At 44.9% G+C, this 26,823-nt stretch overlaps 1 protein-coding gene across 1 annotated transcript in view; it reads left to right on the plus strand.

Annotated features, from left to right (window-relative positions):
- Positions 1–1,617: 1,617 nt before the first annotated feature.
- NAA25 (N-alpha-acetyltransferase 25, NatB auxiliary subunit) overlaps positions 1,618–26,823 on the plus strand; it is a 129,910-nt gene continuing 104,704 nt past the window's right edge. Inside the window, exons 1-4 of the mRNA XM_082243438.1 lie at positions 1,618–1,739; positions 14,292–14,377; positions 17,425–17,563; positions 21,191–21,309. Coding sequence (XP_082099564.1) covers positions 1,682–1,739; positions 14,292–14,377; positions 17,425–17,563; positions 21,191–21,309 — 402 coding nt within the window. The 5' untranslated portion in view covers positions 1,618–1,681. The remainder of the gene's footprint in view (positions 1,740–14,291; positions 14,378–17,424; positions 17,564–21,190; positions 21,310–26,823) is intronic.

Here is a 26,823-nt window from a genome sequence, read left to right on the forward strand (position 1 = left end):
AATTAAACGTATAAGGTGAAGACATCCAGGGTGGTCAGGTGAATCATACTGTGAATGTATCCCGTCACCAACACCAGAATAACAAATGTGCTCACCAGAGGATGTTGACCCAAGAGACTGTACAGCATAAGGGACAAAAAAGGCTCATGTGATGGTACTGCGATTCCTAAGATGGGCTGCAACCACAGGTGTTCTCCAGGTACATATCCAGTGGGATGAATGGAGGAGGAAACTCGCAGACATCAAAGACCATAAGAGATGCATGGGGCATCCGTTCAGATCCGCCTAAAAGACTGACAGGCGGATCTGAACGGTCCACTGTCCGCATGTGTGAAAGGGGCCTTATGGGCCATACACACTATAACATTTTCTGAAGACTTTTTCCTTTAGACTTACCAAAACCATATAATATGAGGTCAAACCTAAACACTTTAAATTTGTATGCAATCAGGCAGACCCTTGCACTACATAGAAAAGGTAAATCTGAAGGAAAAAGTCTTCAGGAAATCTTATAATGTGTATGGCCCTTTAGAGGAGCTTTTCTGTTCTTTGTATATTCATTTCCAGAGTTGGCCTTCACTACTGAGAAGAGCTGCCCAAGTGTTTTATACTTTATCATCAGTGGACATTCTGAGAGATAGATAAAGACTTCTCACTAACTTTTTATGGACTCGTACTCCTCTGATTATTAATAACTATTTGTGTAACACTAGATCTCCTTGAGCGCTTGTTATCTACTTTTTATTGGTACACACGATCAGATCATCAGACGAATGATCGACCTTTTTTTTTTGCATGCTAGTCTCATATCGAAAATGAAAAGTTTATCAAAGTGATGAAAATTCTCGTATGACACATACTTGCCAACCGTCCCATTTTTGCCGGGACAATCCCGGCAAATAGGAGCCTGTCCCTGGTAATTTACATTGTCCGGGCAATGTACTTATTTACACTTTATTTCCATATTACATTTTTTGTATGGTCACACCTGAGCACATTTGACACGTTAGAATTGCAGGGAATTGTGATGAGAATTTTATACTTTAGGCAGAAGTAGTGCAGCTGAATGGGAGAATTATTCCAACTCTGCTACTTTGGCCTTAAATTTGAAATTCCCTTTTCCTGTAATTCTCTCTTTATTGAGTAGACCCTATAATCTGATAAGTAGGCGGAGATTAATTATGTGAAGTGGGCGGAGCTTCAGGGAAGTGGGTGTGGTAAGTAACTGATAGCTGTGCTGCAGTGTCCCTGGAAATGTTTTTCAAATGCTGACCACTATGATGACAGAATAAAAAATCAGAAGTGATGTAATGTGTTGTATTTGTAATTTTGAACGAAAATCGTACAATAAAAGTTTCCGTGCGTGTCCCATCGGATGAAGGGTCGTGATCGGCTCTGGAAATCTGCGTACTAACGATCAGATTATTATACGATTGCTATTTTTTGTATGATTATCTCATCCTGTGTACGGCCATTAGAAGAGCCAAGTGTGTTCATGGAACATTCAATGGCAGGAAAGACATGACTCAGATAATGGGACTATGATAAGGAACAGTGCAGGCGTCACCCCGGGACAGGGAACTCCTCGCTCCGCTCTCCCCCCACCCACCCGGTGCTGTCCCTTTAACGCCGCCGTACGCTTCCTGCCGCGCATGCGCACTCCGCTTCTGCGCTTGTCATCATGGCGGCGCGGGGCCATGTGCAGGATCCTAACGATAGGAGGCTCCGACCTATCTACGGTGAGTGACCGGGGGGGCCCGCGGCGGACAGCTGAGCAGGGGGCGGCCGGTGTCGGTGGTGAAGGGCTGTGTAGTGCCGGGCGGTAGGTAGGCCCGGTACCGGAGGAGACTGTAGAGCCGATGAATGGTTGGCCGGGCGGGGCATGCCGTGCTCGGATTATAGGGCCGGTGTTTATGGTTGTAGAGGAGCTGTCATAGTGCGAGGATTATCAGACGGGGGACACCGGGGGGGAGGACTGGGATCAGGACACCGACCCCCATAGGCTGACTGATCCATCCCCCGGGGGGAGGGGAGAACATGGGGAAGCCTCAGACCATGGAAGTGTACACTGTATACATAGGGGGGCACTATTTTCAGGTGGTATGGCCCTTTAAAAAGCCCCACTGCCACTTTCAGTAGCTGGACCAAATCATGTGACCCATTCCCATGGTTCCCTAGGGTCAGGTGCACTGGAAGTACATCGCTCACTGCTGGGACACATAGAGCAATAGCGGTCTATGTGTCTGTTCACACATATAGGGAAAATGTCACCAACACAATCCCAAATCCCATGGTTCCCTGGAGTCAGGTGACCTGGAAGTACATCGCTCACTGCTGGGACACATAGAGCAATAGCGGTCTATGTGTCTGTTCACACATGTAGGGAAAATGTCACCAGCACAATCCCATGGTTCCCTAGGGTCAAGTGACCTGGAAGTACACAGCTTACTGCTGGGACACACAGAGCAATAGCGGTCTATGTGTCTGTTCACACATGTAGGGAAAATGTCACCAACACAATCCCAAATCCCATGGTTCCCTGGAGTCAGGTGACCTGGAAGTACATCGCTCACTGCTGGGACACATAGAGCAATAGCGGTCTATGTGTCTGTTCACACATGTAGGGAAAATGTCACCAGCACAATCCCATGGTTCCCTAGGGTCAGGTGACCTGGAAGTACACAGCTTACTGCTGGGACACACAGAGCAATAGCGGTCTATGTGTCTGTTCACACATATAGGGAAAATGTCACCAGCACAATCCCATGGTTCCCTAGGGTCAGGTGCACTGGAAGTACATCGCTCACTGCTGGGACACATAGAGCAATAGCGGTCTATGTGTCTGTTCACACATGTAGGGAAAATGTCACCAGCACAATCCCATGGTTCCCTAGGGTCAGGTGACCTGGAAGTACACAGCTCACTGCTGGGACACATAGAGCAATAGCGGTCTATGTGTCTGTTCACACATATAGGGAAAATGTCACCAGCACAATCCCATGGTTCTCTAGAGTCAGGTGACCTGGAAGTACATCGCTCACTGCTGGGACACATAAAGAGTAATAGCGGTCTATGTGTCTGTTCACACATGTAGGGAAAATGTCACCAGCACAATCCCATGGTTCCCTAGGGTCAGGTGACCTGGAAGTACATTGCTCACTGCTGGGACACACAGAGCAATAGCGGTCTATGTGTCTGTTCACACATATAGGGAAAATGTCACCAGCACAATCCGATGCCTGATGAAGAGGTCCTGCGAGGATCCCAAACGTTGTCTGCTGTAACAATGTGATCACTGATTAATGCTCTGGACCTCCTTGCCGGTGATGTTTTTTTGCTTTGACTTGATGCGGCTCCAGCCATTGGTCGCTACAGTGCCCACTTAGTGCCGGTTCACATTGGCGCAATGCAGGAACCCTGTGAATCTACTGCGGGTTCCCGCATCGCACCCGACTTGCAGGCAGTTCACACTATCATATGCAAACTGCTGGGGGTGTCAATACAAAGTTAATTAGTTTGCATATCGCAGTGTGAACTGTCAGTTCCGACAGGAATCAGATTGCATAGGTGGGAACAGCCATATGATCCGCTACTTTTTGTGGGGTCCCCCTGGTGACTCATGGAGTCTTTGGAGCCCAGCTCCCCACCTGATCCCCTCTCTGAGTCTGCAGGGTCCTCTGGTTTCATTCATCCATCGATGCACTGATGGCGGTCTTGGAGTCCTTTGTGTCCCGGGTGGAGGTGGCTTTCAGGTGATGGGCTAGCAAAAAGCGCCCCTGCCTCATCTATCTCATCGTATCCTGAATCTGATTCAACTGCTGTGGATGTGGGTCAACCTGCTGGGTCTGCAACCAACGTGCCTGGAACCTTCAGATAGTGAGGATAATTTCTCCAAATCTGCAACTGCGCAAGAAAAGGTGTTGGTGGAAGCACTAATTGTATCTGTGTGTGAGACCTTGAAGATGGAGGGGCAGGTTCCCTTTGGCACTCACAAGCCATCTAGAGCGGCAAAGGTGTTTACTTTCCCCACCTATTTTGACAGAATTGTCGCTAAAGAGGGGATGACCAATGTGTCCCCTTGGGGTCCCTAAGCAATTTACTAGGCATTTCCCCTATGAGGTGTCCCTTATTAAGAGGTGGACCCTCCGCTTTCCAGATTGAACAAGGCAACCATGATTCTGGTTGAAGGGTCCCCGGCTTTTAGGGATCCGGCTGACAGGAAGGCCGAGGCTGTGGCCCGCAATATGTACACTCTGGCTGGTTAGGCACTGAGGCCAGTATTCACCATTGGCCTGGTGTTGCAAACTCTGACCGAGTGGGCTAAGCTTTTATGCCGTGACCTGGAGGGAGAACAGCTCCCCCCCCCCCCCCCGCCTTTGCTGAGCTGGTGGACCAGCTGGGCTAGGGGCTGCAGTTTATATGTGGTGCCTATTTGGATGCGGCTTCCCTAGTGGCTCGGCTCTCTGTTTTGGCAGTTGTCCTTCAGCGTGTCTTTTGGCTTAAATGCTGGTCTGCGGACCAGGCTTCTAAAAAGGCCTTGACTGATTTCCCCTTTCAAGAGGATCGCCTGTTTGGGGCTACTCTGTCTGACATCATTAAAGTTCTTAAAGGGGGAAAGAGTTATTTTCTTTCGCAAGGCTACCCAGGGCAAAGTTCTTTCCTTCCAACTTGCGCCCGTCCCCGGACTGCTTACAGGGTCTGTTTGGGGCGTTCGCAGACCTGTTACTTCAAGGGGTGATTGGCCCAGTTCCAACTTCTGAATGTTTTCAGGGTTTTTACTCCAATCTGTTTGCAGTTCCCAGGAAGGAAGGCAAGGTGCGTCCAATCCTGGACCTCATGGCGCTAGACTGCTTTGTGCAGGTGCAGAAGTTTAGGATGGAGCCCATTCGCATGGTGGTGGCATACCTGCATCAGGGGGATTTTCTTGCCTCTGTCGACATCAGGATGCTTACCTTCACATTCCAATTTGTGCCGGTCGCCAGCGCTTCCTCCGCTTTGCCGTGGAAGAGGAGCATAATCCATTTGTGGCGTTATCCTTGCTTTGTTCTCGCTTCTGCTCCTCGGGTCTTCACAAAAATGTTAGCCCCAGTGTTAGCATTGTTACGCCAATGGGTGATCGTGGTACTGGGCTACTTGGACGACCCCCTTCTGCGAGCTGAGTCTTCTATTTCTCTGGTGGAAAACCTGGAAATCACCATACGAACTCTGAGGGAGTTCGGCTGGATTCTGAATTTTCAAAATTCTGCTCTGGTACCATCCACAAAGCTGGACTATGTGGTGCTGACTCTGGACTCGGCCTTAGCCAGAGTGCTCTTTCCTCTGGACAAACTCTAGAAATTGCAGGCTGCAATTTGTCTCCTGCTGTCCCTCCGGACTTGCATGCGCGTGCTGCGCCTGATGGTGTCTACCTTTTGAGGCGGTTCCATACGAGGTCCTCGCAAAGGGAGATTCTGGCCAAATGGGACAAGACTCCGCAGTTTCTGGACAATCCTGATCCAGCTGAGCCGGGGAATGAAGAAGTCCCCGATATGGAGGCTTCACTCTCCGGCCCTAAAAGCCAAACTCCTAAGGCTGAGACTTGAAGTTCCAGCTAGAATACAGTGAAAGCGATAGTTTACAGATGCTCCACCTCTTCCATTCAATACAAGTCCTTGTGTGATTGGAGGGATAGATAAAAATCAGTCATGATCACAGTAGATCTGCATAGTTTTCACTGTGTGCCAGCCAGAATTGTAGGCCTTACCTCCAGAAGTCTGGCACTCAGGCAGGCCATACACAGAGAATTGTTTTCCTGCAACCGTGAGTTGCAGGAAAGGAAATTTGCTCAATTCCCCTATAAGCACACACAGTGCTGATGTGGGAATCCCTCCTGCTGGGCAATTGTCTTTTCTCAGCAGGAGGGCAGGGGAAGCCATCCCTGCCAGGAGAAGACAGTGATTATTGCTAGCGCCTTTAGCAGCCGCTAGCGATAATCGCAGGTAAAACCCGGCATGCTGATTGTACCCTAGTTGATCTATTAACTGTCCATTAGAACCGTGTATGGGCAAGGCTGAATCTCGGCTGGTTCAGCAGTGTATTACCGGCCTTGCTGTACTCTTGGGGCTGAGTTAACAGCCTCAATCCAGGTACTAAGGGCTAAGTACTTTTGGTTCATTCACCTTAAAGGTGATTGGTGAACTGGAGTCACCAATCATCTCCAACTCTCCTTTCTAAAATGCCCCTTTGGTGGTTCTAGGGTCACAGAGGAGTAAGGTGAGCCCTGCTGATGTCCATAATGGAGGGGGTGCAGGAGCTGGCTCTCCTGTGTGGATTTTGCTGCTTGGCCACTGCTTATAGTGGCGCACCTGCCAGAGGACACTGAATGTGTGCATTTATGGGGGAGGGAAGTGGGAGAGTAGGAGCACATTGCCAGCAATGGTTTGTTGCTGAATACGATCATCTTGATAGGCTGGAACCCGAAACCTGATTTTCCTGAGAAAAGTTGACCTTGGGCCCCTTTCACACTGGCGGTTCGTTCAGGTCTGCCTGTCAGTTTTTCATGCAAACCTGATCGAACCCTCTATTTCTTCTATGGAGCAGCAGATGTCAGTGGACACATGTACACCCACCGCCAACTGATCCAATCCTGTCCGCCAAAAACAGACAGTTGGGGGACCTATTCCCCGCCTATTTAATGGATCAGATAGAAACGCATGGCCCTGTCATCCTCCACGGAGGCGTCTGTGTGAAAGGGGCCTTGAAGTGTTTCCAGAGTCACCCACAGCTGGATCATGCAAGTGGTCATCTCGTGTAGACCACGATGGATGCATCCTTATCACTTATGCTGTCTCCATACTCTACCAATGTTTTTATTTTGCTACAGATTCATTTTACAGTTTGGACTAAGCTTGTGGTTACATACTGAAAGGAATTCTATGAAAGCCCAGTATGCTGTGTGTATGGTAGTGGACTGAAATTATTTTGAATGAACCCTTGGGCTTTAAAGCACAAACTGTTATACATATTCATATATAATTTTTACAGCTTTGAGCTGCTGATTGATATCAGTGTCATTGAGGGCATTCTGTCATAAACATTTGTGAATGGAATGTAACTCTGGCTTAGTGCTTGTTCTATATTGAGAAAATGCTGCTGTCCTCACTACTTGGAAACAGGTGGCACACATGGTGGGTTTTGTACATTTTCCTGATTGGTGGTGACATCGGCATGCTCATTCCAGTTTCCTGTTGATGACTTTGTGTTCATTTTGAAGATCTTTTCCTGCTAAGATGTGTGTCTGGGAATAATTCTTAACTAGTCATACTCCACCCAAAAGGTGCACAATTGGCACTTTTTGAGGAGCGCAGGGGGGGAGGAGCTCCCACTTTCGATCCATGGCGCTCGGTAACGAAAGTTCTTCTCCCTCCCCCTGCAGTGTTCTGCTACAATTACAGGTCCCAGAAGACTGCATCCACCAATCCGGGATGCGCCCCGCATGACTTGCGCATGCGCAGGGGGCACCCGGCTGTGAAGCCACAAGCTATCACAGCCGGGTGCCCATAGTGAGGATGGAGGATACAGTTAGGGTTAGCTCACCGCTGGACCGTGGGACAAGTTAATTGCTGTTTTTTTAAAAGTCAGCAGCTACACTTTTTGTAGCTGCTGACTTTTACTTTTTTTATAGCTGGCTGGAGCTCCTCTTTAGTGTCCCAACCATGGCACTACGTGCATGGAGTTTGCATGTTCTCCTTGAGCCTGCGTGAGTTTCTTCTGGGTTCTCCGGTTTCCTCCCACACTCCCAACAACATGCTGGTAGGTTAATTGGCTCCTGTCTAAATTGGCCCTAGTATGTGTTATTGTGAGTTAGGGACATTAGATTGTAAGCTCCTTGAGGGGAAGAACTGATGTATATGTACAATAAATATTTAAACGCGCTGCACAAATTGATATAAGAACCTTTTAAAAAGAATATTAATAAAGTAGTTGTAAACCCTAACTGAATACTATTTTTGCTAAAGCAATATATATTACAAACAATGGCCATATTTTTTATAATAAAGTTGTGTTTCGTTGTATCTCTTTAATTCTGATCTTATGCAGCCACTACCTGTCTGCACTAGCAATGGTTGTACGGCATTTTGGATGTACTTTTTGATGGTGACCACAGTGGATCATGCCTACATAATCCATGTTGAAATTGGCAGTCATTGTCTTCATTTGGAGAAAGGCTGGTTAGGCCTGTCTTCACCCACGTGGGATGCTTAGGTGTTCCATGCAGCCTGTGAACATCAATGACAGGTGGGTGGGTGCACAGATCTCGAAGCGCATGCCTACTATAGATCTGTGCAGGTGAAACGTCCGGCTCCTGCAGACACTCCTCACAGCTGCCTGCTTGTTACATCCACAGGGGCAGACAGTTACTCAGCTGCAGAAAGTGTCAGTAATGAATGCCCTGGTAGTACATTGAGAAATACAAATTGTCTGCCTCAGTGGTAGATGGTAGAGACGCATTCAAATTTTGGCAGCCCGTGTTTTCTGCATTTTGCTGATAGAGAAGAAGGTGCCAATAATGGTTCTTAAAACGTGCCCCCGCTCTAATCAGGGGGGGGAGGGGGGGTTGAGAGGCTACTGGATTAGTACCATGTTGCACCCTGAATACTGATGTAGCATGCTAATAAAGACCCGTACACGGGCCAAATGTCGGAAGACATCGGCCGGTTCAATAAAAACCTGCTGACATGAGGCCCATATGTATTCCAGCTGGTCATTCGGAAGCCGGTCGAGCATGCTGGAAACCAGCAGCCGACTGGTTCCCAATCCTCGGTCTTAGCCAATGGGGGAGAGTGCTGATCGGAGTGTTCTGGCAGGAAGGGGGGAGGAGGCTGTACTAACATCGGATGGTTAGTACAGTGGCTCCGATGGAGCAAAAACATTTAGTATGTACCAGGCTTAAAGGTGAACTTATCCTTAAAGCGGAGTTCCACCTGAAAAAGGATTGGATAATTACATTTTTTTTGTTTTTTTTCACTTACCTTCTTTTTAATGAAAATATACTTGCCTTCCTTCCTCTTCCTCCCTCTGCGGACACGGCCCACGACGTCACTTCCTCCTTGCATTGACTCCTGGGAGATGAGCGTTATCAATCCCAGGATTTAATGCGCCTGCACCGGTGTCACTCGTCACTTCAGATGCAGGCGCGTCATTCCCTGCTGAACAGCTTCTGGGCATGCCCAGAAGCTGTTCAGGGATGACGCACCGGAAGTAACGAGCAGGGCATTCTGGGACTCCGACATCACCGAAGAGGACGCTCCGGCTTCAGCTGCCCACACCTGAGATGGCAACGCTGGACAAGACATTTTCAAGGTAAGTATTTCTTCTTACAGGTAAGTGAAACCTGGGACAGTTCAGAGGCTATCATTGCTTAAATGCACAAGCCCTGACTGTCCTGGGGGTATTAGCTAAAAAAAAATGTTTTGCCCGGAACTCCGCTTTAAGTGAGATAAATGCATTCCAGCTACATCAAAACAAAAGGTGTTCAAAGTCTTAGCCCCCGTTCACACTGGGGCGACCTGTCAGGCGACCTGGTTGCCTGACAGGTCGCCGTAGGTCGCCTTCCATAGTGAAGCTGCGGACCTGTTCTAATAGGAGTGACACAAGTCGCTCCGACTTAGAAAAAGGGTCCGGAGCTTCTTTGTGGCGACCCGGAGCGACCTGCATAGACTTTAATGTTATGAAGTCCGTTCCAGCCGCTCCGAGGTCGCGGGGCGAGCAGCGCGCCGTGACCTATGAGGTCGCCCGGCAAAGTAGCGTCGCCCCAGTGTGAACGGGGCCTTAGGCCTTGTTCACATGACCAGTAAAAACACATGGTTTTCCTGCCCACCAAAAAAATAAAATCTAGCATGCTGCCACTCCAGGTTGTATATGTGCCATGATTGCATTACACCCAGCCCCCTGTTGCTTTGGCTAGGTACCACTGCCACCAAAGGAATCCCATTCAAGAGACTGGTTCATGGTTGCAGCGTGGTATATACATTCAAGATGTCAGTTTGGCAGTCAACCAAAAAATAATCTTGGTAGCTGCCTGACTCTACCACCCTCTGAAAAGCATTCTTACATGGATAGTTTGCAGAGCCTACATACAAAAATGCAGTAGTGACAAGTGTGCATGCACCAATCTCCTTCAATGCAAAATGATCATTAAAGTGCCAGGAGGGCTCTTGCTGTGTTTGGATGTGGTCATGGACATAATAATGTACACCTTTTTCTTTGCTCATACGCAGACCTGATTGCCCTGGCCCTTGCCGTGTGTATCCACGGTGAAATGCCTTATAAAGTCCTGAGGCTTACAGGTGATTGAGTGATAATGTGCATCATTCAACCTAGAAATAGGTGAGAATTCTGCACTTTCCAACAAGTAGTAGGCAAATACTGTAGCTGCTGACTTTTTTTACTATTAGGGCACTTACTTGTCCAGGCATCCAGTGGTTTGCTCACCCGAGCCGATTTTTGAATCTCCTCTTGGGTGCTGGCTTTCACCATCTCGGCTAAGGTAAACCGGCAGTGAAGCCTTGCAAATAGCGCTGCCCTCTCGACTGGGCCGGCGCAGGGGGAAAACTTCCCGGCTGACTTTGTCACAATGGACTGAGCCAGTAGTGGGAGCAGGTACCTTTTTTAGCTTGTATCTCTGGAAGTTCTTTTCTTGACTTTCTTCACTTACTTTATCTGACTCTCTTGTCTTCCATTCTCACTATTCTTCTGTTCAACCTGGGGTCAGTTTTCCAGAGCGGTTGTCTAAACTCCCATGGACCTTTTTTTAAGTGGTATTACATTTTTTTAAATAACGTGCCATACTTGCCTGCTCTGTAATGGTTTAGCACAGAGCACCCCAATCCTTCTCTTCTTGGACCCCCAGGCCAGCCCTCTGGCGGCTCTTCCTTGACCAGTGCCCCTAATAGCAAGCCGCTTGCTATGTGTGCGCTCTCTCCTAAGCTTTATGCGTCCATAAGACACACAGAGCTGCGGCCCCGCCCAGCTCTCTCCTAATTGGCTCACTGGCTGTGATTGACATCAGTGGGAGCCGATGTCTTAGCCATTGAGGAGAGGGAGTCCTGGGACAGCAAAGGCTCTCATGCACATTGCTGGATCAGGAGGGGGTTGTGAAGGACACATGAAGTTTTTTTTTTTTTTTTTTAATGTTCATGCATTAGGGTAAAAAAACCTTCAGCATTTACAACTACTTTAAACTTCATAAGCTGGCCATGCACTGTGTGAATTCTGGTGTTCTTAGCTGTGCTTCGTGGTTGGCTGTCAGTCCCCTACCACCCATCATCCTTCAATCCATTTATTTATACTCTTTTATAGGGGTACCAACCAATCTGACATGCCATTTTTATAATGTCTTTGTAGAATAAGCAATAACTCCTCTCTTCACATTTTGCGTTACTTCGTGACCTATCAAAGACCTGCAGATCTAAAATAAGGGGGACAATATTGCTTTTAATTACTTTTCAGGAAGAGGGAAGCATTGTTTCTATTTTATAATTTGTCAATGTCTGTACATGGGGTTTTTTTTTTTTTTTTTTTCTTGCATAACAAAAATAGTCCTAGCTGACCATACTTGTCATTTATGATCTGTTGCCTTATTTATTAGGAACATTTGATAAATTAGACCTTTCAGCAACTTTACAAGCCTCAATGAACAAATTCCTGACATGTACATCAAAGTGCAATAGAAAAGTCCCCTTTTATCAGCAGTTCCAGTGTTTGGGGAGATGCCTACAGCCTATCTTTCCTTGCCTTAGTTATTAGTGTCTGAGAAAAGACTGGTGCTTTGCCCTTCCTTTCCAGTCAGATTGAAAATGAGAATTTGTGCTATTGGAACAGTACAGACAGTTCTAGTTTTAGGTGCATTGATAACAGAACTGAAATGTTTCATTTTACTTAGTCTAGTTATTGTGTCGGGGTGACTGCCCATATAACCTATTGCTACCCAATTGTACTGTCTGTGGGCCCCATAGAAGGAATCTGCCTATATTACTGCTTTTCAGAAGTATAGGAATGCATCCAGTTGCTAAGATTCTATGGGTTTATAATTATGGACAGTTTACTAAACAAGGTCCAGATCTATTTGATTTCTATATTCTTCCTTTATTTCTAGCCCGATGGTTCATATCCTGTGATACTTGTGATCAGCAGTAAGATGCCATACGAATAGTGGAATGATTAACCGAATTCTGTGGCCTGATCTAAATCCAGACCAACTGCTTAAAGCAAAGTCACACATGGCCCCATTGTACATTACAGGATCGCAGTTCACATTAAAGGATCATGCACACAGGCATATTAAAATACTCCCTTCTACACCGCATCTTTCTTTCAGGAGAATAATATTAAAAAAAAAAAATGCTTGCTTTGGTGTATAAATTATGAATATTTAGTTATATGGCATTTAGAAGTATATGCACTCTGTTGACTAGATTAGAACATTCATTTATTCTGGCCACCGGCATCAGTTTACGCACATTTACACGGGAATGCAAGGGAGGGAAGGAGGCAGATTTGTAGGTATGGGGAAAGCGGTGGAGGGAAGGAGGCAGTTTTGGGGGGTGTGGGGGAAAGCGGTGGAGGGAAGGAGGCAGATTTGTAGGTATGGGGAAAGCGGTGGAGGGAAGGAGGCAGATTTGGGGGGTATGGGGAAAGCGGTGGAGGGAAGGTGGCAGATTTGGGGGGTATGGGGAAAGTGGTGAAGGGAAGGTGGCAGATTTGGGGGGTGCGGTGAAGGGAAGGTGGGAGACTTGGGGGGGGGGGGGGGGGAATTGGTGAAGGGAAGGCGGCATACTGGGGGGGGGGTGGCGTTGTGAAGGGAAGGTGGCAGACTTGGGGGGGGGGGGGGGTGAAGGGCAGATGGCATAAGGCACCTTGCACTGCAGAATCTGAATTGTGGGAACAAAAATATATATTCAGCAGCTCAGGGCGAAATCCCCATTTGCTGAATTTTCTTTCAGACATCTTTCCCAAAATATTGAATAATGCTAAGGTAAAATCTCTGGTGAATGTGGGAAATTAGTTCACAGTAGGAGCTCATTTGTGCCCGCGTTTGGACATAGTCACTTGTCAATATTTGACAGGCATACTGTCTGCATCCATGGACATGCTCCTGCATGCGTGTCAGATTTTGACATGTGGCTGTGTCTGAGCAGTCGCTGCGTCTGTATGCAGCCCAGGGCAGATACAGAAGAGAAAACTGTTTCTGCATGTGGGATGGATGGCATTGCTTGTCTGAATGAGGATTAATAATTTCATGCTTAAATTTGTAGAAAATGTAGGGTGTATACTACATCCAAATATACGACTAAGCTTGTTCCTGGATAAAAAAAAAAAAAAGTCAGAGGGGAGGGTCCAAGTTAGATGGAGTAATAATAACTTGTCAAGTGTTTTGGTGTGCGCTCCCCATTATCCTGGATGTTGGGACTTTTGGATAGACAGATTGAGGGGGTAACTTGTTGTACCTACATTCTAGATGAGAAGATCCTGGAGTGGAGCTGTCTACAAACAGGTTTGCCTGTGGTACCAATTGATATTCAGGCTTGTAGGCTATGAGTTTTTAAAGTAGAAGTTTAGTAAAAGAATTAATTATACATTTGAAATACAAGCATTCTGTTCAGCCAGTCATTTGATTCACACACCCTTGCCATGATGTGCAGCTATGAAGCTAACCTTGCTTTGTCCTGATTCAGCTTAACTGTTGTGTCACATTGATGCTTATAGGTCTGGGATGCTAATGCAGATTCATTGTCCAATCAACAGCCTGGAGGTAGAGGGGCGACATAGGAAATTGCAGTGTTAATGGCTATGTGTGGCGTTTGTCAGGAAAGTGAGAATCACAGGATTGATTAGATAAAATGATAATTTTGTGGCTGGTAAATTTCCACATTTTGTAGAAGTTTGGTTTGTTCTGAACACACAACAGACCGCACTTATTCCTACACTATTTTTAGGGGTTCTACTAAGTAGAAACTGTTGTCTTTCACCAAGTTGTGATGCCAGACATCCTTTTGACTTGATGAGGCACTGTGCTACATTGTTGCATTAGTGAATTACAAGGATGGCAGTGGGGAGTCGATGAGTATACCAGCCAGAACTGCGTCTTTGTTTTTAGCCTGTGCAAGGGGTTGGAATTTTACATTAACACCCACGCTGGATTTGTCCTTCAAGGAATAAAGTGGTGTCATCTAAGTATGCAGGTCAATTCAGATACTTACAGCAGTTAACAAATGTATTAGTAACATTTTTCTTTTATGTTTTCATTCTAGATTACCTGGATAATGGGAACAACAAGATGGCAATTCAGCAAGCTGAGAAACTGCTGAAAAAACATAAAGACCTGCACTGTGCCAAGGTATTACCATTGGTGTACTTGCATGCCTTGTTCACATGGGCTTCAGCATGTATGTGAGCAGTGTATACAGCAAGCTTTGAAAAAATGTTTAGGACAGAAACAATTTGCGTTTGTAAAACCGCTGCGCAAATATGGTGTGACAAAGTATTGCAACGATCTCCATTTAATTCTATAGGGTCTCTGCTTAAAAAAAAAAAAAAATATATATATATATATATATATATATATATATATATATATATATATATATATATATATATAAATTAGTGTGTGTTTGGGGGTTGGAAGTAATTTTCAACAAATGTCAAATAGGCCTGGTCCTTAAAGTGGAGTTCCGGGCACAAAAACAATATTTTTTTTTTTTTTTTTTTGTGCCCGTCCGCTAGTTCTGCATAACCTGAAAAGGAATTGGATAGTTAGGTGTTTTTTTTTTTTTTTTTTTTTTTTTTTTTAAAAACTCACCTTGTAATTGAAGATCGTAAATACTCACCTCAGGGTACTTCCTCCCTCAGCGCCGCGGCTCCGCTGTCACTTCCTGTCTCGCGATGATTCCTGGGAGCTGAACGTCATCGCTCCCAGGAATCAATGCGACGGCACCGGCCCCGCTCGTCACTTCCGGGCGACGCCGCATTCCCCTGCTAATCAGCTTCTGGGCATGCCCAGAAGCTGTTTAGGAATGCTGCGCCGCACCGGAAGTGACGAGAGGGGCCGGTGCAGGCGCATTCTGGGACAAGAAGACGCGGAAGACCACACAGAAGAGGACCGCGCCGGCTTCAGCTGCCCACAAGAGAGATGGAAACGCTGTGGAAGAAATTTTATAAGTAAGTATTTCTTCTAAAAGGTAAGTACGAACCAGGACAGATCAAAGGCTAGCCATTGTGGAATGTGCTAGCCCTGACTGTCCCGGGGGTATGTTTGTTAAAAAATGACTTCTGTGCCCGGAACTCCGCTTTAACCAGTTTACCACCGGAGGATTTTGCTGTCTTACGTCCAGGCCACTTTTGCGATTCGGCACTGTGCGACTTTAACTGACAATTGCGCGGTCCGGCAACACCGTACCCAAACGAAATGTACGTCCTTTTTTTCCCCACAAACAGAGCTTTCTTTTGGTGGTATTTGATCACCTGTGTGATTTTTACTTTTTGCGCTATAAACAAAAAGAGCGACAATTTTGAAAAAATAACCATATTTTTCAAATTTTTTATATGAAATTCCCCACCAAAAAAATGTAAAAATCAAATTTTTTTTATCATTTTAGGCCAATTTGTTTTCTGCTACATATTTTTTGTAAAAAAAATCGCAATAAGCGTATTTTGATTGGTTTGCGCAAAAGTTATTGCGTTTACTAAGGGAAAGATTTCTGTAATTTTTGTGTTTTTTTTTTTTTTTTTTTTTTTTTTTTTTTTTTTTGCGGGACTGCGACATTGCGGCGGACAGATCGGACCCTTGACTGACATTTTTGACACTTTTGGGGGTACCAGTGACATTACTACAGTAATCAGTGCTATAAATATGCACTGTTACTGTAAAAATGACACTGGCAGGGAAGGGGTTAATTTTTATTAGGGAGGGAGGGGTTAATGTATGCCTGGTGCTTACTGACGTGTGTGGGGGGAGGTGACTGAGTGACACAGGGACAGATCGCAGGTTCAGCTATGCTGAACCCTGCAATCTGACCCTGTCTGTCACTTAGGATCTCCACACTCGATTCCCTGACGATCGGGGAAAAGCGGCGGTTATCACCGCCGCTCCTCCCCCTGGCCCGACTCCCGCTGTAACTGAATACAGCTGGAGCGAGCCGCCCACAAGGGGAGGAGTCCAGTGATGTAGGTCTACATCGCTGGACGGAATCAAACCACTTTGCCGCAGTAGCACCAGTGTGACCGGTCAGCAAGTGGTTCGAATATCGACTCAAGATCGCTAGCAGCAATTTCATTAAGATTTGTGTTCAACATCTTCATAGTGGAAGACATTTCTTTATAGGCTTCAACAAAGCTGATTTTATGCTTGCCAAATTTTTTTTTTGTTTTTTTACAAATGCTTGCTGTGTACACTATTCTTATTCAAGCTGAAGCCCTGCGTGAGCGAAGTCAAACTATGTCACGGTGGAGTGTTAAACTCTTAAAGTAGTTTTAAAGGCTGTTTGTTATTTTAGGAAGGCAAAAAAAGTGTTATTCCCTACTTGCTTTATGTAGTTGTATTGAACAGAGCGGTCCTGATCCTCCTACTGAGTCACCCGCTGGTGCTGTCAGTTCCTTCTCTTTTTCGTGTGCCCCCATACCAAGCGAGCTGCTATGGGGACATTTGTACGGATGCCCTCCTGATTCAGACTGTGTTTGTCCATAGACAAACAGTGTGGCTCAGCCCTGCCCACCTCTCCCTCTTCACATGTATTTGAATGGCTCCCGCTTCTCTCAGTGAAGCCTGAAAGAGAATGTAGAGGGAAGATAAGAGCTGCAGACAGGCACAGCGCTGGATCGATGGATGATTCGGGTAGGTGTTTTGTGAGGGGGCTGGGTGGCACTGCTATTGTAAGGTTTTTTACCCTAATGCACAGACTGCATTAGGGAAAAAAACATTTTGCCTTTATGCAGAGACTGAATTAAGACAAAAAACATTTTGCCTTTAGAACCACTTTAAGATCATTCTCTGAAAATGTTGAAATCTATTTGATTAGGTTGTGAAAGGAGTTGCAATAAACGTGAGATCCAAACTCAGCTATTATTGAATTTGTTTTCTATATTTATATTCAGTACAAGTCTGATTGCTGGAGGACAGGCAGGCTGTTCTCCCAGCACACCCAGGAAACTGTCCATGTTGAGATGGGTGTGGTCAGTTTAAAATAGGAAAGCAGAGGGACTGGCATGAACACCAGGTATTTTACACAAGGGAAGAAATAAAGTAACCTTTTTATTTTTTTATCACAAGTACATGGTATTACATGCACATATTAGAAATATTAAATGTTGGGGTCACATATTCTTTAAGCATTTTTCTAGGTGCTTGCAATCACAAGAGTCACCAAAAATCTCTGATATATCTCCTAGGTTCTCAAAGCAATTGGGTTACAGCGAACGGGGAAGCAAGATGAAGCTTTTGTGCTGGCCCAAGAGGTAGCAGCTCTGGAGCCCACCGATGACAACTCCTTGCAAGCACTCACCATCTTGTACAGAGAAATGCACAGGCGTAAGTGTTTTTTTTTTTATTTTTTTTTTTTGCACAATTTCCAAGTTTAACAATCTTTTTAAATTGTAGAAATGTAAACAATTGAAAAATCAGTGCAGCAGTATTGGCCACTTGTAGACTAAGGTTGCTTTGTGTCTGGATTCCCTCCTTCCTTGTTCTGCGAACATTCTGAAGAGTGCTAAAACCCAGTACAGGTGTCTGTTCACTTACTGGTAGGAAAGAGATTTTTTTTTTTTCCTTTTTTCTAACCACTTGCCAACCACTCTGTAGCTGTCATTTGGATGGCTAATGCTCGGAGGCCATCAAATGACGGCCTTCCGTGATCACGCCTGCTGCTGGGCGCGGGCGGCGCGCTCTGTGATCAGTGTCCAGAGGACACTGCTGATCACAGATTGAGATAAACAGGCAATCAGCGGCTCTTTACCACGTGATTAGCTGTGTCCAATCACAGCTGATCACGGATGTAAATAGAAGCCGGTTATTGGCACTCCTTTCCTTATGCTGACAGAATGAGGAAAGGAGAAGAGAGCCGATAACCGGCTTCTCTAAAAAGTGGCATGTGCACTGATAATCAGGGCACTGATTAGAAGTGCAGACTAAACTGTGCTCACCACTGCTGCCTCATCAGTGCACATCAGTGAAGGATAAAAATTACCGGTTTCCAAAATTTTATTACAAACGTGTTTATTTTTGCTAAAAAAAAAAAAAAAACCCGGTGGGGATTAAATACTACCAAAAGAAAGCTCTATTTGTGTGAAAAAAAAATTCTAAAAACGTTGGGTACAGTGTTGCATGGCCGCGCAATTGTCATTCAAAGTGTGAGAAAGCTGAAAATTAGTCTGGTCAGGAAGGAGGTAAAAGTGCCCAGTAGGCAAGTGGTTAAACATTGGAGATTTTAGGCAACACCGCTTTGCTAGATGTTCACTGTAAGGTGAAGGGTTATCACCAGCTGGGATCCAGTATGTCTGCAGTTCATGCTGAAGTCTTCTTTAAAAAAAAAAAAAAAAAAAAATACATGCATTGTATATATGAAAACTATTCCCTATTAATTGCTATGTAACTGCATGTGCGCTGTGCTTTGAATAGTGCTGCATCTTTGGTGCAGTTTTCCAAAATCTAAACTATGTGAAGGCGCCCAATACCCAACTCCAAAACACCCTTCGCATAAAAAGACCGCTGCCCCTTTTGAATGTGAAAACACATAACGTGAACAAATAAAAGTAAGGCACGGTTTAGTTATATGTGCATAAATTCCAACAAGGAAAAATGATATATTCCAATCTCTTATGGACTACCTATTCTTAAAAATGCATATAAATCTACAACACTACCTACAAAGTAGAGATGTAAAGTGTCAACGTGCATATATTTCATAGATAGCAATATATTTAATATACAATAAACAAGATGTGCAAACTGAAAGTGCTCATGTGCAGAAGTATATTAATATATAGGAATAAGTGTGGTAGCGCTGCTAACAGGACACAAATTATTAAATAAAATAAAACTTGACACACCATACATGAATTTAGTATATCCAATAAAGTGAATAACTTGCTTAGGTGCAGTATAGTGCAGAGACGCTGTCTCTGATGAACTAAAGTGCAATCAGATGGAAAATATAGAACGTGCAGATCAGGATAAATGGATGTGATAACCATGTAACCAAAAAATAGACAGTGTGAAATCCATACATAAAAAAAAAAAAAGTGCCAATTAAGTAACTAACAAGTGCAATGTGCTACCGACTCTGTCTCTGGTTAAATACAGTGCAAACAAGGCGAATAAGTCCAAGGTGAAAGAATAAATAGGAGTAAATAAATCTCTTTTAAAGTTTAAATAATCCGAGTCTCTATCAAAACAGCAATCAGTGGGTCATTCCGTGTGTGTCCACTCCTTAAGTGACGTGCTGCAAGCACCAGGTGCAGTGTGAGAAGTCTCGGTAGCACATTGCACTCTTGTTGTTTATTTAATTGGCACTTTATATTTTTGTGTGTGAATTTCACACTGTCTTCTATTTTTTGGTAACATTGTTATCACAATCTGCACGTTCTATATTTTCCGTCTGATTGCACTTTAATCAGAGACAGCGTCTCTGCACTATACTGCACCTAAGCAAGTTATTCACTTTATTGGATAGATTAAGTTCATGTATGGTGTTTTTAAGTTTTATTTAATTTAATAATTTGTGTCAGCAGCATTACCACATTTATTCATGTATACATTTATCTTCTATGTGGGAACACATTTAGGTGGTAGCAGCAGCTTATTCATCTCAATACGTTTTAGATTTTACGAGGGTAGCGCACAATTACACTTCATTCCCATAAATGTATTAAAATATGAATAGTGAATAAAAAGGTAAAGCATGTAAAATATATTGTGAATAGATTAATTCAACATATATGATGGATGAATATAGTCCATATGCTAAAAAAATAAAGGTAAGTGGTCTGCCCAACATCGTGCCTGTATAATTAAACCCTTATCCACCTTGTGAGCCAATCCACACTTCCATGGTCACTGGGACCTAAATCGTCTTTCCAGATCACTGGATATCAAATCTCATAGATGGCGTTCTCTCTTCTCTCCAACAAACGATACATATAGAGGTAAAAAGAACTTAGACAGATAATAGTGCAACTCAGTTTTATTGAAATAGCAAATAAAACAAAGATGCTATGCTAACAAAAAAGTGCCCAGACTGGCACAGGTAAGAACCGCCAAAGTTAAAATTGCATCCTCCTCCATCAACAGCTGACTTTCTCACCCTTCGCCTCAACACTCCACGGCCGGCGTGCATTCCATGGCAGTGCAGGAAGTGATGTTGGTTAACTGGAAGTTTTAGATAGTATACAGACCACAATGCATTGTGCTGAATAGCGTCATCAGGAAGTCTGCACTTCCTGTTGAGGCGAAGGGTGAGAAAGTCAGCTGTTGATGGAGGGGGATGCACTAGCTTCGGCGGTTTTTACCTTTGCCGGTCTGGGCGTTTTTTTTGTAAGCATAACATTGTTTTATTGGCTGTTTCAATAAAACGTAGTTGCACTATTTGTCCATGTTCTTTGCCTCTATATGTATCATGTTTGTTGGAGAGGAGAGAGAACGCCATCTATGAGTTTTCCAAAAGCACACCAAAAAGGAACTTTTATTGTGAGTCAATGGAAACTCTTTAAAAGCGCATCAGTGTAAAAGGGCTCTTAAGCTGCACAAAAGTGCATCAGTGTGAAAGGGCCCTAAAGCAAGTACTAATAATGCTTTTTAGCCACTAGAGGGTGTGAAACATTTCTTGTGCCTTAGTGTCTAGTACAGGGATTCCCAAACTACGGCCCTGCAGTTGTTCAGGAACTACAATTCCCATCATGTCTAGTCAAGTATGTGAATTTCAGTTTTACAATGCCTCATGGGATGTGTAGCTCTGCAACAGCCGCAGGGCCTTAGTTTGGGAATCCCTGTTCTAGTAGATTCTCCTTGGAAATATAAGGAATCACTTGCCTAGAAACAAGAAATAACTGCCTAAGGAACTGAGCAATAGCTGACATGGCAAAGGTGGCAGAAGATTTTCTGGTTCTATCAGGGATTCAATTATTTAAATATACTTCATCATTTGTGTCTTTCTTTTTGTAGCGGAATTGGTGACTAAACTCTACGAGGCAGCTGTGAGAAAAGTCCCTACCAGTGAAGAGTATCACTCTCATCTCTTCATGGCTTACGCCAGAGTAGGGGAATATAAGAAAATGCAGCAGGTATAGAAATCATTGCTTTTTTTTTTTTTTTTTTTTTTTAATTTACTTTTAAGGCTTCAAAATGTGTTTATCATTCATTAACGGACACAGCTCCTGATCTTCTTAACCACTGGGTTATACTGCTCCCTACAGGAGTAGAACACTAGGCAGAAAAAAAGCTTGACTACACCTATGGGCAGTCCCAGGGGGGTATACTCCCTCTCTCTGCTATAGTTACTCAGTTTTTTTTCTGCCTAGTCAGGAGTAAGGACCTAGTTCCTTGCTGGGATCTTCGGTCCTGACAATTTTCCTTTTTAATGGATTTTTTTTATTTTTTTGTGAGAATCTATAATCAACTGCTGGACTGGGCGACAGGCTGGATATTTTTTTAAATCCAGTATTCACCCTATTCTGGCTAGCGAGCTCACTCAGCTCCGTGCTAGTTTGGCTGCGACATGGCCTGCAATTTAAACGTCTCACGAGGTCGCATACGGCCCCTGGGTTCACCTCCTACAACGTTCCCCCCCCCCCCCCCCCCACCTTCTCGGTGGTCACTGCGGACACTTCGCCCCTCATCTGCTTAGCCCCCCCATGGGGTGGCCATACCACCTTTTTAGGTCGGTCTGGGGTGCTAAGCGGACGATCGGCTTTTGGGAGAGGGCTGTACCTGGTGGGGTCTCCTGCCAGGGCCCCTCTTTCTGCTGGTGTAATTTTTCGAGGCATTTGGTTCCCCTCCTGTGCCCCCAGTAGTCACCATTTTCTTGTAGCCTGTGTGCTGTAGATTTGGCGGCCATGTTTGTGTAGCTTTGGCTGCCATTTTCTAGTGGTTTCTCATTGCTAATAGCAGTGGCCCTGATTGTGAAGCATATATGGGTGGTGATTTCGGCGGTGGGAGCCCCTCATCCCCTGGTGCTGACTCCTGGATCTTTCTCTTCCTGATTGCCACGTGTGTGCAGATAGCCTGGTGCTGCGGTGCCTGATCGGTGGGTGGTAAGTCTGGTGGGTTCCTCTCCCTCTGCTATAGAATTGGTTGTTGATCTGTGGCTGGCGACCTGTGGTGCTCCCTAGCGGTGTTTTTTACACCTTTATTTTTTGTGGTCCCCTTTTTCACTGATGGAGCACATTTTCCCACCTGATCCTTCTCTGAGGCTGCTGGGACCTCCAGGTCCCAACAATCCCTTACTGCACTGACAGCGGTCCTGGAGTCTTTGGTGTCCAAGGTGGATTTGGTCCTGGGAAAATAGGCTATCAAAAATCTTATTCGACCGCCACGGACGGGAGTCATCCTGCTTGATCGGTGTCCACACACCCTGATTTCTCAGATAGGATGATTCCTCTGCTCCTGTAACCGCTCTGGTGAATGCACTGATTGTATGATCCTGACACTTTGTCAGGATCATTGGACGGATCGTCTTCAGGGGTGTCCGGTGCAAATTCAATTGGACAATGCCATGGCTGTGGCCTATGTCAATCGCTAAGGGGGCACAAGAAGTGTCTTGGTGGCTCAGGAAGTAGCCAGCATTCTAAGGTGGGCAGAAAGTTTCATTCCAGCCATCTCTGCTGTACACATTCTGGGGTGGAAAATTGTCAGGCGGATTACCTCAGTTGAAAGGCATTGGACGTGGGGTTGAGCAGTGCCTGTACTTGAGTACTGTCAATGGCCAGGTCCCAGCCTTGGCGGTCTTCTTTCAATGATCATTGGCCACACTTTCCTTGGTGCCTACTTTTTTCCAGGGAGTTTGACACTTTGACGACTCCGGCGTGGTCTCCATTGCCGCCTTGAGACCTCAATTTGGTGCTTTCAGTCCTCCAGAAACCTCCTTTTGAAAATCTTAGGGAGGTTCCCCTGCTTACGTTATCCCAGAAGGTGACCTTTTTGGTGGCAATCACTTCTGCGCGCAGGGTGTTGGAGCTGGCAGCGTTGTCTTGTCGTTCACCTTACTTGGTTGTTCAGAGAGAACGTGATTCTTCGCCCCTGTCCCTCATTGCTTCCAAAGGTTGTCTGTTGTTGCCTTCCCTGTGTCCCAGGCCTAAACATCCTAAGGAAATTGCCTTGCATTCCTTAGATGTGGTTCGGGCAATTAGGGTGTACCTGGCAGCTACGGAATCTTTTAGGAAGTCTGACTCACTATTTGTGCTCACGGACCAACCTCTGAAGGGTTTGTCCACTTCTGCTGCGACCATTTTCCAGATGAATCAGACAGACTGTGTTTTTTAAGCCTATTCAATGAAGGGTCAGGTTCCTCCTTTCCCTGTTATGGAGCACTCCTACTAGGGTGCTTAGTGCCTCCTGGGCCTTTTGTCATCGGGCGTCAGTGATGCAGGTTTGCAAAGCGGCTACCTGGTCGTCTGTGCACAACTTTACAAAATTTTATAAAGTGGATGTTTTGGCATCTGCAGGTGCTTCGTTTTGACCACAATGTTTTTCAGGCTGCTGTTTAGAGGACATGGTCCTCTTTGAGGGTGTATTGTTTTTTTCAGGTGAGCTCCAGTTGTTCTTGGTTGAGCTCCATGTTACCTGAAACTAATTAAGAATAAAAAATGTCCTGGGGTACCCAAAGCACCACTCAAATTAATTGAGATAAGGGGTTACACCTGCCATGATTAATACCAAACGGTCAATTTTGGATCGGAGAGCCCAGCAACCATACACATCATATAAGAAAAAGGGGGGGGGGTGGAACAAGGAGGTTGCAATAAGTGAGTTCAACACTGGTTAATAAAGATCAAAAATCAATTTTATTGAGAACAGTGTAAGAATTCAGCCGCAACGTTGCCGCTTTACTGAAGAATGACCTGTGAGATTGCCACCAAAGAATTGCCACATTAACATACACATTTTAAAACACTCATGGGCTCTATAAAACTCCACCCCTCACTCTACCCACCCCACACCCCCACCTCAATCCCCATCAACAATTATGCAATCATCAGCCAAGAATACAGATAGATCATTTGCAAGATAATGAATTGGTTACTATGGGATACGGAGTGGTCCAGCTTATGATGGTTTGTTCCCAATGATCTCCTAATTCTTAAGCCCCGTACACACGTACCGATCGTCGTCATACAAACGTCGGCGGACGAAAGATCTGCCGATTGTACGCTTGTTAGTATGGTGACTCCGACAGCTGTCTGCGCACATTCTGCGGACAAGAGTCTTTCTTGCAAACATGAAAATTTTTGTATGCCGACACCAGAACGGACGATTGTTCGCCAGTCAGTACAGAATTCTGCCGACAGACCGCAGATTTGCAAGACTGGGCATGCTCAGAAAAGAAAAAACACAGGGAAAGTTAACCATTACATGACATCACTTCTGCAGTCGGCTGTAGTCGGCGGACAAAATTCTTGGGCAGTCTTTGCACTTTTCAACAGACACCGACATCCCGGGGAGAAAAGACGAACGTTTGTATGCCGACGATCGGTACGTGTGTACGGGGCTTTATTCTTCGAAAAGACTCAAGTCCCTTGTGGCTTTAAACCTTGAAGTAAAAAGGATAATCAATAATTAACTCTTGTTGCATCTGAAAGCCAATATATGGGGACAACAGTTCCCCGTGTAACGTAGTGGCTGTATGCAAACTACAATTTTCCAGGCCATAGGGGTTGGGACCTCCCGAGCTACTCCAAGAATTGGTAATCGGCATGTATCATGATTTGAAAAGCGTAAGACCCTCAGAAATCTGAATTGGTAGCAAACCGGATTAATCTTCAGCCGAAAAAGACACATGATAGGCAAGGATTATAAAAGTCCTGTGTCATAATGGCCAATCTTGCTTAAAGATTTTTCACCCGCATCTTTAGATTTCAAACAGTTGTGGACAGATGGTTCAAAGAATGGACAAACTCACACCCTGCTTTCATGCTCCATAGTAGTTACAGTGCAGTGCTCAGCTTATTTAGGAATAGTCCCAAGGTTGGCAACCTCAGTAACCCCCATATTCTCATTCTGATAGCGGGCTAGGGATTGGATGGAAAGTCCAGTGAGCTCAATACCCTCAATCTGTAAACAAGCCCTGCCGGTCAGTTACTGCAGCGGTTAATAACCTAAGATCTCTTACCAGTCTGCAGTGGAGAGATGGGGATGCCAGTTGCTCGTAGGCAAATAGTTACCATTCAATACGGGGCTTAAACCTGTAGCGCACAATTTCCGGAGCTCTGCTGGAGCGGGGCTATTGACGGGAGCGTGTGTAAATGGATTCCATTTGTCACAGCACTTCTGCACAACCGTAGCCTGGCATAGTAGCCCTGAAGACCCAGTAGGTGCCGTGGGGGGCAGGCGCTGAGGAAGGCAGGGTGGAGTGACGTGCCCAACGCGTGACATTTTTGAAGAATTAAGAATTAGGAGGTCATTGGGAACAAACCATCATAAGCTGGACCACTCCATATCCCATAGTAACCAATTCATTATCTTGCAAATGATCTATCTGTATTCTTGGCTAATGATTGCATTATTGTTGCTGGGAATTGAGGTAGGGCTGTGGGATGGGTAGAGTGCGGGGTGCAGTGTCATAGAGCCCATGAGTGTTTTTAAATGTGTATGTTAATGTGGCAATCTCCCAGGTCATTCTTCAGTCAAGTGGCAACGTTGCGGCTGACTTCTTACACTGTTGTTCTCAATAAAATAGATTTTTGTTCTTTTATTAACTAGTGTTGAGCTCACTTATTGCAACCTCTTTGTTCCGACTCCAGGTTACCTGGTTGGATATTGTTTAACCTTTTTAGGAATTTTTTTCTGCTTTTCCCATCCCTCCCTCCCATCCCCATATTAAACACTATTATGGGACATCCCAATGGGTAAGAAGATCAATAGCTGTGTCCGTCAGTGAACGATAGAGAAAATGGGATTTTTACTGTAAAATCTATTTCTCTGATATTCATTGACAGACACCGCACCACCCCTCCTATGGAGTTGGATTTCTTCTGACACTGCTTGTAACAAAAACTGAGTACCTATAGCTGAGTGGGAGTATACCCCCTGGGACTGCCCATAGGGGCGTAGTCACGCTTTATTCTTCTGCTTATTGTCCTATTCCTGTAGGGGTAGTATAACCCAATGGTTAAGAAGATCAGGAGCTGTGCCTGTCAATGAACATCAGAGAAATGGATTTTATGGCAAGACAAAAATCCCATTTTTGTAAGCTCACTGTATGCTAACTCTCTTATTAAATCATAGTGCATTTTCCTTAGGAGTAAATATTTATTGTGCTGTTTACAGATTTCAAATGTATCTACAGCTATTAATGTACATTGCAACCAGAAAGTATTCACAGCGCTTCACTTTTTCCACATTTTTATGTTACTGCTTTATTCCAAAATTGATTAAATTGATTTTCTTCAAAATTCTACAAACACCCCATAATGACAACGTAAAATAGTTTCGTGAAATCTTTGCAAATTTATTAAAAATAAAAAAAACGAAAGATATCACATATACATAAGCAAACACAGCCTTTGCCAGGACACTCAAAATTGAGCTTGGGTGCATCCTGTTTCCACCAGCCATCCTTGAGATGTTTCTACAACTTGATT

This window comes from Pelophylax lessonae (genome assembly GCF_965119305.1).
Source record: "Pelophylax lessonae genome assembly, chromosome: 1".
In the NCBI taxonomy this organism is placed as follows: Eukaryota; Metazoa; Chordata; class Amphibia; order Anura; family Ranidae; genus Pelophylax; species Pelophylax lessonae.